General features: G+C 29.7%; 1 protein-coding gene across 1 annotated transcript; it reads right to left on the bottom strand.

Moving 5' to 3' along the window:
• Nucleotides 1-1,268: 1,268 nt before the first annotated feature.
• On the bottom strand, nt 1,269-13,623 carry LOC119605797 (high affinity cationic amino acid transporter 1). Its single transcript, XM_037959109.1, has 4 exons — nt 13,461-13,623; nt 4,119-4,500; nt 3,797-4,057; nt 1,269-3,732 (listed from the first exon to the last, which is right to left on the bottom strand). The coding sequence occupies exons 2-4, from the start codon at nt 4,471-4,473 to the stop codon at nt 2,558-2,560; spliced, it is 1,791 nt and encodes a 596-aa protein (XP_037815037.1). The 5' UTR covers nt 4,474-4,500; nt 13,461-13,623; the 3' UTR covers nt 1,269-2,557.
• Between the last annotated feature and the right edge of the window lie 1,367 nt (nt 13,624-14,990).

A 14,990-nucleotide genomic window follows, 5' to 3' on the forward strand; every position in this document is an offset into this window, starting at 1 on the left:
TATGGGAGCTAGGGTCAAATGTGGCCCGATCTTTATGAAATTTGGCAGGGTCATCAAGACTTCTATAAAACTTAGTTGTGCCGTATTTTACCGATATATCTGTATATTTAACATAATTATGAGCTCAGAAGCCCTTTTCGGGGGGTTCTGTTCTATGGGGGCTAGGTGAAATAATGGACCGATTTTAACCATTTTCAATAGGCTTCGTCCTTAGGTCAAATAAAACGTGCGTGCCAAATTTCATCCAATTATCTTGAAAATTGCGACCTGTACCTTGCGCACAAGGTTTACATGGACAGCCAGCCAGCCAGACGGACGGACGGACGGACGGACGGACATAGCTTAATCGACTCAGAAAACGATTCTAAGCCGATTGGTATACTTTAAGGTGGGTCTAGGACGAATATTTTTGTATGTTACAAACATCAGCACAAATCCAATATACCCTCCCCACTAAAGTGGTGTAGGGTATAAAATTCAGTTCCTGCTTACTATAGAACAGTGTTATTTATATTATAACAAAATACCCGAAGGAACCGAAGAAGTAAGCATGCAATGATAATAATGGATATAAATTGTTATAGAGATGTAAGAAACTAGTACGGAAAACATTGGATAAAAAACCCAAGCGCACAAAAAAATTAGAGTTAATAGAAAATGTGTATTTTAAACTGAAAGTAAAAAGTATCTACACAAATATACAGTATAAAGTAAGTATGTATTTAGTATATTTTACAACGAGAAGTATAGTATGTTTTAAAACTTAGAATTGTTGTTTTTTTCCTTATACTGTCTATTTTTGCTGCTTCTTCAAATACACATAAAAACCAAAAACCAAATGTTATGCAAATTAAATTGACATGAGGGGCTTAAAGCAGTAGCAGTTAAATTAAGAAAATAAAAATTTAAATAATACAAGAGACTAAGATCAACGGAATAACGAGTAAATATGCAAGTTGAAAAAAAAAAACATTTTTAGTATATAAATTAACTTATTTTAAGTTTAATTAAAGTGACACAAAAAGGGATGAGAACTAAACGAAAGGGAATTTTTTTGCATAAATTTAATTTATTAACATGTTTGAAAATCACACAAGTCATTGATTAAGAATTTCTAATACTTGCCTTGGGTTATAATTAAATTAGAATTTTATATTTTTTAATTATAGCTTTTTTATTATTTATAATTAAAATTAGAAAAGTATTATGTGCATTTTATATAAAAAAATATTTTTTTCTAATTTATTAAATTTCAAAATGTCTTTTTCCTTTTTAACTAATACAACTACTTTATTTAGTGTGATATAACAATATATCAAAATTAGAAATATTTAACAAATATCACAATTATTTTATTCGCTATTATGGGATTCTAGTTGGGCTTCAAATTAAAATACTTAAAAATATAAAAATAGTGATAACAAAAGTAGGCTTGCGCAAATTTAGGCAAATTTTTTAGAGAGAACATTTCTATAGAAAATTTGCTCTAATTTGAGAGAACGTTTCTATAGAGAATTTACTCATATTTTTGAGAACATATCTATAGAAAATTTGCCCAAATTTGAAAGAACATTTCTGTAAAAGATTTGCTCAAATTTGAGAGAACATTTCTATAAACCTTTGCTCAAAATTGAGAAAACATTTCTATAGAAAATTTTCTCAAATTTGAGAAAAGATTTCTATAGAAAATTTCCTCAACTTTGAGAGAACATTTTCTATAGAAAATTTGCTCAAATTTGAGAAAACTTTTCTATAGAAAATTTCCTCAAATTTGAGAGAACATTTTCTATAGAAAATTTGCTCAAATTTGGGAGAACATTTCAATAAAAAATTTGCCTAAATTTGAGAGAATATTTTTAAAGAAATTTTTTTTTAAATTTGAAAGAACATTTCTATTGAAAATTTGCTCAAATTTGGAAGAACATTTTTATAGTAAATATGCTCAAATTTGAGAGAACATTTCTATAGAAAATTTGCTCAAATTTGAGAGAAAGTTTCTATAAAAGATCTGTTCAAATTTGAGAGAACATTTCAGTAGAAAATTTGCTCAAATTTATAAGAATATTTCTATAGAAAATTTGCTCAAATTTGACAGAACCTTTCTATGGATTTGCACAAATTTGGAAGAACATCTCTATAGAACATTTTCTCTAATTTGAAAGAACATTTTTATAGAAGATTTTCATAAATTTGAGCAAATATTTTAAAAGAAAGTTTGCACAATATTAAACACATATTTTTATAGGAAATTGTTGCAAGTTTAGGCAACATTTCTACTGGCTCTTTTCAAATTTGTGCCAATATTTCTATGATTTCTTTAGCCACTTTTCTTAAATCTCAATACTTAAAGGTTTAATACCATATAAATTTTCTTGTATAAAACATTATCAAAACTAAGTTTAACTTAAGCTTAACTTAATGCAAAAAACTTAATTAATTAAATTCTATGTACATGTTTATAACTGAGAAAATAGGAGTATTTTTGCCCAAAAAAGGCAAATAATTAAACCTTCCTAGACATAGCTCATATTGTATCAAATTTAGTGCTTTAAACTTTTCATAATTTTGCACTTTCAACTTTACCATTCTCTAACTTCCAATCGGGTTCGAAGGCCATATTTGTAAATTGCACTTTCTTGGCAGCCTCAGCATGATTTTTATTTCTAGTGATCTGTGTAGAGTGTCTTATGCCATAAACAAAATAAATGACATAACCAATGGCCAGCCATATGAGGAATCTGATCCAAGTATTAATGTCCAATTGGAACATCAGATAGAGATTGGCAAAAACACTCAAGCAAGGTATCAGTGGTACTAGAGGCACTTTAAATGTCAACTCTACCATGGATACTGGTTGACAGCCAATTATTATTACAATCACTATTAATACTACGCCTAAAATGCTTAGGGCAATTATACTATTGGTGGAACCAAATGTATAAAGTTTATCCAAACTGCACCATAAAATACAAATCAAACCAAAGACCACTACACCAATTTTTGTTATAGCAGAACTCAAACAATTGGGTTCTCTAAAGGAGTTGCCATTGAAAAGCTGTTTAATAATAGTGGGACAGTTAAGAGTTACTTGTGTTGTCATGCCCTCATCCTCATAACGTAAAACCAGTACACAAATGGCCACAATACTATAAGCCAGGAGAGTACCAATAGACATCATATCAATCAATTGATCCAAATCGAATATCAAGGCCATGGTAGCAGCAAACAAGCCAGATATAATAGTGGCTATTAAAGGAGTTTTAGTGTAATCATTGACATTGGATAACTTCTTGAATAGAATGCCATCACTACCCATGGCATACAAAACACGAGGCAAGGGGAACATGGCACCCAGCAAACAGGTACACAAGGCAAAAATAGCACCACCAGTAACAATCCATTTAACAGAGATTAAACCAACAGCATCAAAGGCAGCCGGGAAGGGAGCATTACGATCTTGTTCAAAATAGGGCACCATCAAAGTTAAAACAGTAGAAACACCAAAGTAAGCCAAGAAAACAATTATCAAGGAAATAATAATGGCCAAGGGGATGTTGCGTTTGGGATTGATGGCTTCTTCGCCGGTAGTGGCAATACCATCAAAGCCCACAAAACCAAAAAAGCACTTAGCAGCTCCCGCCATAACACCAGCCACACCAAAAGGCATAAAGCCACCAGTACCAAAGCCTTCTGGTACTTTATCCTGGGGTATGGACCAGTTGGAACTATCAGCTAAAAAAGAAAATATTGAGAACTTAATTTTAAATAAGTTTGCCAAAAGAAAAAAATTACTTACCATAAATACTTCCAGCTATAATCACAATTAAAATGGTCAACATATTAACCGTGGTAAATATGTTATTAAGAAAACTTGATTCCTTAACACCAAATGCTAGTAAACCCGTCAAAATCAATATCAAACCAAAAGCCAAGAAATCAGGATAGTCTCCTAAGAAACCAACATTAATGGGTACTGCTTCCGCTAAAGCTTTTGACATATTTCTATCAATCAAAGAATCGAAATAACCACTAAAACCTCTAGCCACCGAGGCGGTACCTAAATTTTTTAAAACAAATTATTAATAAAATAATAAAAATATATGTATCTTTAAACTCACCTATCACATATTCCAATATCATATTCCAGCCGATAGTAAAGGCCACAAATTCTCCTATTGTCACATAACTATAAACATAAGCACTGCCGGCTTTAGGTACTCTGGCAGCAAATTCAGCATAACAAATACCAGCAAATGCTGAGGCTACTGCTGCTATCAAAAATGATAGTGTCACTGCTGGACCAGCAATATTATACGCCACCGAACCGGCCAAAACATAAACACCCAGACCTAATGTACTGCCTACACCCAAAGCTGTTAAATCGAAAACATTGAGTACTCTGGCTAATTTTGATTCCGTTTCAATAACATCATCAGTTTTACGGCGTGTTAAAGCATTCCAAAAATTCACCATTATTGTTTAAAACTTTTGCTGTTAGAACTGAAAAGATAAAAACAAGTTAGAGTGCTATATTCGGCTGAGCCGAATCTTAAATACCCTCCACCAGCAACTTTTGTATTAATACATTTCTAATTAATAAAATATTTGTAGAAATAAGTTTTCTCATGTCTTAAATAGAAAAATCCTAAGATTTAAACAGCTTAAATCTACTACAATTCCAAGATTTATTGAACATTAGAAACGCCACTTTCATTTAAATTTTTATAGCGCCCTAAGATATGCTTTAGCGATATCTCGTATTTGCTTGCATGTATGCATGTGTGTGAAAGATTTAAGGATTTTCAAAATACATACATATATATAATTTTGTTCTACAAAAATTGATAATGCAAATAGTTAAATACGGTTAAAGCGCTTTTAGGGGCAGGACCTAGTATGAGAGATATGAACAAATATAGACCGATCGTGAAAAATTTTTGAAATAGCATTAAGTGCTTTTTGCATTACAAAATAGTATTTATGAACAAAAATAGTACTTATTTATATCATTATTTGGTAATGAGTTATGTGCCTTTAAGTGTTTTTCTGAAAGGGACCTTGTATAGGAGCTATGATCAATTATGGATCGATAGGAAAACAATTTAACAGTAATATTTCTCTGTATATGAGCAATATTTCTGCCAAACTTTATATGGTTATCTTAATTTAGTAATGAGTTATGTGCGTTTAAGTGATTTTAGGGAGGGGACCTTATATGGAGCTATGACCACTTATGGACCGATCGGAAAAAAAATTATCTGTAATATTTCTGTGCATATGAGTAATATTTGTACCATATGGGTATCTTAATTACGTAATGAGTTATGCGCGTTTAAGTGATTTTCGGGAGGGGACCTTGTATGGGAACTATGACCAATTATGGACCGATCGAAAAAAATTTTCACAGTAACATTTCTGTGCATATGAGTAATACTTGTGCCAAATTTTATATTGATATCTTAATTAAGTAATGAGTTATGCGCGTTTGAGTGATTTTCGGGAGGGGACCTTGTATGGGAGCTATGACCAATTATGGACCGATCGGAAAAAAAATTTCTGTAATATTTCTATACATATGGGCAATACTTATACAAAATTTTATATGGATATCTTAATTTAGTAATGAGTTATGCGCGTTTAAGTGATTTTCGGAAGGGGACCTTGTATGGGAGCTATGTCCAATTATGGACCGATCGGAAAAAACTTTCACAATAATATTTCTGTGCATATGAATAATACTTGTACAAAACCTTATATGGATATCTTAATTTAGTTATGAGTTAAGCGCGTTTAAGTGATTTTCGGGAGGGGACCTTGTATGGGAGCTATGTCCAATTATGGACCGATCGGAAAAAACTTTCACAGTATTATTTCTGTGCATATGAGTAATACTTGTACCAAACCTTATATGGATATCTTAATTTAGTTATGAGTTAAGCGCGTTTAAGTGATTTTCGGGAGGGGACCTTGTATGGGAGCTATGACCAATTATGGACCGATTGGAAAAAAATTTCACAGTAATATTTGTGTGCATATGGGCAATACTTATACCAAATTTTATATGGATATCTTAATTTAGTACTGAGTTATGCGCGTTTAAGTGATTTTCGGGAGGGGACCTTGTATGGGAGCTATGACCAATTATGGACCGATCGGAAAAAACTTTCACAGTAATATTTCTATGCATATGGGCAATACTTATACCAAATTTTATATGGATATCTTAATTTAGTAATGAGTTATGCGCGTTTAAGTGATTTTCGGGAGGGGACCTTGTATGGGAGCTATGTCCAATTATGGACCGATCCATAAAATTTTTCCTCTGAAAGAATTTTATTGACATAGGATTTTAATTTGTAAAATTTTGTGAAGATAGCGACATTGTGGCGGAAGTTATTAACAAAAAACCCATTTTCCGGGAATATGTACTTTTGTATGGGAGGTATATGAAATTGTGGACCGATTCTGGCAATTTTCAGCATGGATCAAGACCTTGTGCAGAAACGAATGTATGGTGAATTCCATGGAATTATCTTGCATAGTTTTCGAGAAAATTACATCAGAATGTGTAAAAAATGCTTATTTTTTTCCGAGGTTGTTTTAAATTTTGATTCATAACTTTTCCCGGTGTGAACCGATTTTGCCCATTTGCAATACCAAACAACTTAGGAAAATGAAGAACATTTTGGGTGAATTTGGTTAAGCTCTATTGCTTCGTTTTGTCGTGAGCGTGTTTTACACAGACAGACGGACAGACGGACAGACGGACAGACGGACAGACGGACATAGCTAAATCGACTCAGAATTTGATAAGGACCCAGAATATATATACTTTGTTGGGTCTCAGATGAATATTTCTTGGTGTTACACACGGAATGACAAAGTTATATATACCCTCTATCACCACTGATGGTGGTGGAGGGTATAATAATACATGAATAATTTGTACAAATACGACTTATGTAAACAATTTTCAGAAAATTGAGGAAATTCTTCAAAATTTTCGCAAATTTTAGTAAATTGTTTATAGAAAATTTCTCTAAATTTAAATTTGTCCACTTTTTGAGGAAATTTGTCTATATAAAATTTTCCCAAATTTGAGGAAATTTTTATTGAGTAAGTTTTCTTGCTTAATATTTGCTCAAAATTGAGTAAAATTTTCAATATTGGGTAGACTTTTCTATAAAAAATTTGTTCAAAGTTCAGGAAGATTTTCTGTAGAAAATTTGCTCAATATTGAGTAAGATTTTCTATAAAAAAATTTGCTCAATATTGAGTAAACTTTACTATAGAAATTTGCTCAATATTGAGTAAACTTTTCTATAGATAATTTGCTCAATATTGAGTAAACTTTTCTATAGATAATTTGCTCAATATTGAGTAAACTTTCTTATAGATAATTTGCTCAATATTGAGTAAACTTTTCTATAGATAATTTGCTCAATATTGAGTAAACTTTTCTATAGATAATTTGCTCAATATTGAGTAAACTTTTCTATAGATAATTTGTTCAATATTAAGTAAACTTTTCTATAGATAATTTGCTCAATATTAAGTAAACTTTTCTATAGATAATTTGTTCAATATTGAGTAAACTTTTCTATAGAAAACTTATATGGAGTAAACTTTTCCATAGAAAATTTGCTCAATATGGAGTAAACTTTTCTATAGAAAATTTGCTCAATATGGAGTAAACTTTTGTATAGAAAATTTGCTCAATATTGAGTAAACTTTTCTATAGAAAATTTGCTCAATATTGAGTAAACTTTTCTATAGAAAATTTGCTCAATATTGAGTAAACTTTTCTATAGAAAATTTACTCTATATTGAGTAAACTTTTCTATAGAAAATTTACTCTATATTGAGTAAACTTTTCTATAGAAAATTTACTCTATATTGAGTAAACTTTTCTATAAAAAATTTACTCTATATTGAGCAAACTTTTCTATAAAAAGTTTGCTCTATTTTGAGTAAACTTTTCTATAAAAAATTTGCTCTATTTTGAGTAAACTTTTCTATAGAAATTTGCTCTATTTTGAGTAAACTTTTCTATAGAAAATTTGCTCAATATTGAGTAAACTTTTCTATAGAAAATTTGCTCAATATTGTGTAAACTTTTCTATAGAAAATTTGCTCAAAATTGAGTAAACTTTTCTGTAGAAAATTTGCTCAATATTGAGTAAACTTTTCTATAGAAAATTTGCTCAATATTGAGTAAACTTTTCTATAGAAAATTTGCTCAATATTGAGTAAACTTTTCTATAGAAAATTTGCTCAATATTGAGTAAACTTTTCTATAGAAAATTTGCTCAATATTGAGTAAACTTTTCTATAGAAAATTTGCTCAATATTGAGTAAACTTTTCTATAGAAAATTTGCTCAATATTGAGTAAACTTTTCTATAGAAAATTTGCTCAATATTGAGTAAACTTTTCTATAGAAAATTTGCTCTATTTTGAGTAAACTTTTCTATAGAAAATTTGCTCTATTTTGAGTAAACTTTTCTATAGAAAATTTACTCTATATTGAGTAAACTTTTCTATAGAAAATTTACTCTATATTGAGTAAACTTTTCTATAGAAAATTTACTCTATATTGAGTAAACTTTTCTATAGAAAATTTACTCTATATTGAGCAAACTTTTCTATAAAAAGTTTGCTCTATTTTGAGTAAACTTTTCTATAGAAAATTTGCTCAATATTGTGTAAACTTTTCTATAGAAAATTTGCTCAATATTGAGTAAACTTTTCTATAGAAAATTTGCTCAATATTGAGTAAACTTTTTTATAGAAAATTTGCTCAATATTGAGTAAACTTTTCTATAGAAAATTTGCTCAATATTGAGTAAACTTTTCTATAGAAAATTTGCTCAATATTGAGTAAACTTTTCTATAGAAAATTTGCTCAATATTGAGTAAACTTTTCTATAGAAAATTTGCTCAATATTGAGTAAACTTTTCTATAGAAAATTTGCTCAATATTGAGTAAACTTTTCTATAGAAAATTTGCTCAATATTGAGTAAACTTTTCTATAGAAAATTTGCTCAATATTGGGTAAACTTTTCTATAGAAAATTTGCTCTATTTTGAGTAAACTTTTCTATAGAAAATTTGCTCTATTTTGAGTAAACTTTTCTATAGAAAATTTGCTCTATTTTGAGTAAACTTTTCTATAGAAAATTTGCTCTATTTTGAGTAAACTTTTATATAGAAAATTTGCTCTATTTCGAGTAAACTTTTCTATAGAAATTTTGCTCTATTTTGAGTAAACTTTTCTATAGAAAATTTGCTCAATATTGAGTTAGCTTTTCTATAGAAAAGTTGCTCAAAGATTGAGTAAACTTTTCTATAGAAAATTTGCTCAAATATTGAGTAAACTTTTCTATAGAAAATTTGCTCAAATATTGAGTAAACTTTTCTATAGAAAATTTGCTCAAATATTGAGTAAACTTTTCTATAGAAAATTTGCTCAAATATTGAGTAAACTTTTCTATAGAAAATTTGCTCAAATATTGAGTAAACTTTTCTATAGAAAATTTGCTCAAATATTGAGTAGACTTTCGCTCAATATTGTGTAAATTTTTCTATAGAAAATTTAATCCTTTACCTAAATTTATTAAGTACATTTATTTATGTATTTAACATTTCATTCATCGCTAATATAAACATTTTTACACATAAGTATGTACTACAAAATAATCTAAAGTATTTAGCTACTTGTAGTAAAAAGATAATAAATAACAAAATGGTCGAAATTAAGTGCACACGGTTCAATGACGTTGTTCGTCAAGTCGTAATAAAATGTTTAAAGATTAGCCATCATCATAAATTTGAATGTAAGTATGTATGTATACAATAGTAGTACACATGTGCCGCAAAGAATATAAAACATTAAATGACCAATACAAAATTTTCAGCTTAATATGGAAACCCCATTATACGATAATACTAAGAAATTTCAAATGTTATCATAAATTACTACTCATGCGAGTAGCATGATTAGTACAGGAATAGGAAAATGCGTCGCATTTTTTCTGTTTTATTGATAAAACAAAATCCCCCTTATTTTCTTTATATTATAAAAATTAACATACTTAATGATGTTTTGACTATAAAGATAATTGTAATTATTTAAAATTTTATTTTTTTTTTATAAAAATCGTTTATTATGGTATAAAGTTTGAATGAAATTTGTTTTTGGTATTATTTTTTGTTTTATTAATGCACTTAATATTTGTTTTTATTAATTTCTATTTTTATTTAACACAAAAGTGTTAAAGTGTTTTAACTCCCTCATAAAAGTCACACGCTTTTGGTTGTATGTAAGATTAAAAGGAGATTTATGAATGGAATATTTGTTTTATCTACATTTATAAATAAAATATTGATATTTATAGTTGCATATATGCAATATCTAAGGAAGAAGGCGGGGTATCAGTTTGGCGAGAGAGGGTAGAATACAATACCCATTAAACGCCTCCTAACTGTTAAATTGCCTCTTAATTATGATCATCGTTACTCTATTCGTTAAATTAAGTTGGAATTGAAGTTGTAATCTATTTAATTTATTATAAATTTATTGAATTTTATATTTAGGTATAAATATAGTGAAATTTATAATCTTCTAAATTTCAAAACCTTATCTTATATATAATAACATTCCAAAGAAATTGACGTAGAATAAGATTTACACTTAAAATAACACTAAAGATTAGAATTAAGCAATTTAGTGAAAATGATTAGACGATATAGCGAAGTTTGATTGTATCATAGATGATGATTTCCTAAGCCGGAGGTCACAATATAGGTCAAGGTCCTATAATGTTTCACTATTCACAACTATTTTCTTTTAAAATAACACCAATAAAAACGCTTTATAGTAGAGTTATCATCCATTATTGACCGATCCTCGAAATTGTAACGTAGAATTTGATTAGAAGTTTAACATGGACACATGAAGAACAAGATGTCTAAGTGCTTAACGTGAACACCTGCCTTGACGGCCTTATTTCACGGTGATCTTTTTCATCCACTGGGTAGACTTGAGATGGTCTACCAGGCGCCCCTGAATCCTTCTATGAAGAACTCAGGTGGCAATTTTTGTACATGGCTGTGCCGGTCCATGTACAAGCACTTTGCTGAAGTACTCAAGCTATCTAATCTCTTGCCATAGTAGCCCCATTGCGGAATGACAGGCAGCATGTGATCAGTCCCAATGCAAACCCCAACAAAGAAAAAGCAATCACTGATCTAAAGCATCAATACCCAGCCAATAAAACAGGATCCCTCTGTATTTCAGATACTATGACAAAGGATGTAGGAATATCCAAAGTCAATTCGAACTCAATAATTGCCCCGACAAGTTGAGTGGTGGATCTCAACCATAAGTAGCATGAAACAATATGCATCGTGTTGAGATGGCAACAGCACCGAGAACTTCCCTGAGGTAAAAGGTCTACTAAATCAGTACTAGTATGCTGTCGTGCATCAATTACATCAGTTCCATTCTTAGATCATAAAGAATGATCTACGAACGATGACAGGCAACTACCAAGTATCAACCTGAGAATTCCCCAAACCTATACTGGCGCCCTACTACGCGAAGAGTAATATATACTCAACGGGTACAGGAATCCAGCATAATTTGCTTTGTCACATTACCCAGTGACATGTGTTGAGATGACAACAGCACCGGGGAGAAAATCCAGACATTTGGATATATCAGTCCTTAAACCAACATGGGGTCTAATGGAGCACCATATAAACCATGTGGCTGTAGTTTAAACACGTGGATCCCGAAGAAACTTCAACCAATTGACCGGCCAGGACTAGGTCCTGTGGGCAACCGGCCACCTATAATGCCAGATTATATGGTGCTAGGGTTAGACCCCATGTCAAATCATTCCAAGGCCGAGGATACATTTGATCACCACCAGTTTATAGTCCCTACAGATGATGGATGTTTTACCAAGGTAACATGCCCCCGGGGGAACAAGAAGGACAGACGGACGGACATAGCTTAAACACCTCAAACTTCAGTATAAACGTATAACACCCTCTCTCCATAAAATTGTTTGCCAGTCCATCCTCCCTTTAAATAATAAGTAATAAATAAAGATCATTGTAATAAAGTTATTATCAATTATGGATTGATCCTCGCAACTGTGACGTAGAGTTTGATTAAAAGTTTTACACGGAAGCAAGAAGGACAGACGGCTTAAACAACTTAAAAATTTCTAAACCTATTGATATAAATTAAGGAGGCCAGCATATTACAAACATCAGTATATTATTCCTTCACACTATTTTTGTCAAACTGTCCGTCCGTTCGTTAAATAAAAAGTAATAAATAACATCTGGTTGGACTTATGAAGCGGAAATTAAACTCAAATATTCTTAGTAATGAGAACAATAAAAACAACATAAAAACCTTTATTTATTTTATTGTAAAAATTTACATTAATTGCACTACATAAGGAATCAATGCTTATCGTTTCCTATCTCACAATTCCCCGTCTACTACTATTTATAGAGAAATGAGTAAGCGCAAAGTCAAATGAAGAGCAATCGTGAACTTTGTCAAGTTATTAATAATGAGAATAATCATAAATTTTTAAAAATAACTGCAGAAATTCACAGACATAGTTTTGTGATAAGATATAGCAAACTATAAATATACCAAAAAATTTCAAATAGATATTTTTATATAATTATATATCCCTTATCAAAATGTATTACCCACTGACATATTGTTCATCCTCTTAGTTTACATTCTAAGTATTAGCAAACTTCTGAGGCGATCTTGTTATGTCCATCGGTCTCTACTAGAAAATATCGAAAAGTCAATGGACAATTTTTCAAAATATTCTCTGTTTGATCATCAATGTCTAGGAAATGATCGGTCATCAGGAAAATATTTCAACCAAAATGTCCTTCCATCCATAATTTTTCCGAACAATGTTCTTGTGGGTAAACTAAATCTCATATGGAAGCATCTAGGATAAAAAAATCTTTTCAGAACATTTTCCTGTGACACCATGAAGGATAATAAGATTTTTTCAAAATATTAACCTTTGATCAGAAATATCAGATGTTGAAGAATATTGATCAAGAAAACCCTATTTTCCATTCATTTGTTATTTTAAATTACATTAATTAAACAAAAGTTAGGTGTCATTTCGTTCATTAGGATAATATCGAAAAGGACTCTAAAGTAAAAGCAAAAGGATTCAGTAAAGGATATTTTATATTTTTTACATCCTGACATTAAAAAATGTCACAGTAATTCTTATCAAAATATTTTTATGTTTTTTTAAATTTTTGCAAATTAGTTAGAAGTTAAAACCTCAAAACATATAAAAGGTTTTATGCAGTTTCATATAATCATTACGAACTTCTTATCTTATTTCTCTTTTTAGGTTTTATTTTTAATATAATTTTTCATTATCCTTAAAAAATCACCTTTTTTATAAAATTTTTTTTTTTTATTTTAAACACTATATTTTAAAATTTTATTTTATTTCTTAAGTTATTTTTTATATCGTAAAACACTTTTAAGTATTTCTTTTTTTCAAGACTAAACTTTGTAGCCGTACCGCACGCGACACGGTCTAAACTTGTTCTGAACGCTGTGAGTGTAAATTTATTGGTAACAAATCTTGGCTACAAAATCGAAAAAAAAAACAGATAAAAAGACAGCTGCCAATAGTACGGTTTTGTTAATAATCATTAACAAAATGACGATAAGAAAAAAAAAACCAGCCAACCTGGTTATCAAAATTATTTAAGAGTAGAAAACAAAAAGTTAACGATAACATCCCGCACTGAAAAGTTGCATCTTAAATAGAGCTAATAATGAATTTTGAAACCACATTCTCTTAAATTAAACTGTTGCGCTCTCTCAAAAAAAAAATAACAAATATTTGACAAAACTAATACTCCTCAACTATAATTGAGGCTAATAAAGTTTTATAAAACAATAATTTTGAACAAAAATTACGTTTTTAAAGCTTTATTAAGGTTTGTTTTAATTGCTGTTGGTGTGTAGAACATATAAAAATTACACCATTTTAAAAACACTAAAAAAAGCCGTTGAAAATAATAAATAGCAAACAAATAATAAAACACGATCTTTATATATACATATATAAACTCAAAAAGCGCTTAAGCACTAAATTAATTTTAAACAATTCTGAGAATCCAAAGAGCTTATTAACACTTTCTCTCTATACGATTGATTATGATTATTTACCACTAACAAAATCTAGTAATTACCGCTCTTAAAACCCAAACAACTATTAATTTCTTTACTTTTGACTTTATCAATTAATTCACTATAAACAACAACAGACTCCCGTTAATATGATTAAGTTTCAATTAGAAACAAATCATATAATTTGCGCAAAAAAAAAAAGACATCATGAGCTTTAGTTATGATACTACTATAGAAACAAGATAAAAACAAAGCAAAACATATGATTTAATATCGGCAGATTTCTATAGATGCGAGACAAATGATTCATCATCTAATGAAAAAAAAACTTTCCGATCACTTCAATCGTTCAACATTAACTGCTATCATGCATACAATTAAAATTACCAAAAAAAAATTTTTTTTTTAAATATAAATATTATGAAAACTAAATGTGTAGTTTGTTAAAGCTAAATAAACAAGACAAACAGGTTTATTAATTTATTTACGTAAATTGAACGTGACAATTCATTAGGCAAAGTCGTTGCAGTAGTTTTTATTTTCTTAAACATGTTTACTTTTAACAAGTTTTGAATAAAGTTTTAATATCGAATCAAGTTAGAAAGTGAATCTGAGATGAGCTCCATCATAGAGCAGAGGTTTTATAAAATTCATATTTATTTCTGACAGATAGTTTCTACAGAAACCATGTCAATAAAAAATTCTATAACAAAAATGTTCGGTAACGATAATTTTCTGTAAGAATTGAACTAGAACTGAACTAGAACTGAACTAGAACT

The sequence above is a fragment of the Lucilia sericata genome, unplaced genomic scaffold (assembly GCF_015586225.1).
Source record: "Lucilia sericata isolate MDLA Ls3-8-SP2 unplaced genomic scaffold, ASM1558622v1 Contig000520F_arrow, whole genome shotgun sequence".
Classification (NCBI taxonomy): domain Eukaryota; kingdom Metazoa; phylum Arthropoda; class Insecta; order Diptera; family Calliphoridae; genus Lucilia; species Lucilia sericata.

Coding starts and splice junctions, on each gene's coding strand:
- LOC119605797 (XM_037959109.1), bottom strand. CDS start 4,473: ATGGTGAATTTTTGGAATGCTTTAACACGCCGTAAAACTGATGATGTT. Junction 4,058..4,118: donor GATATTGGAATATGTGATAG/GTGAGTTTAAAG, acceptor TAAAAAATTTAG/GTACCGCCTCGGTGGCTAGA. Junction 3,733..3,796: donor TATAGCTGGAAGTATTTATG/GTAAGTAATTTT, acceptor TTTCTTTTTTAG/CTGATAGTTCCAACTGGTCC.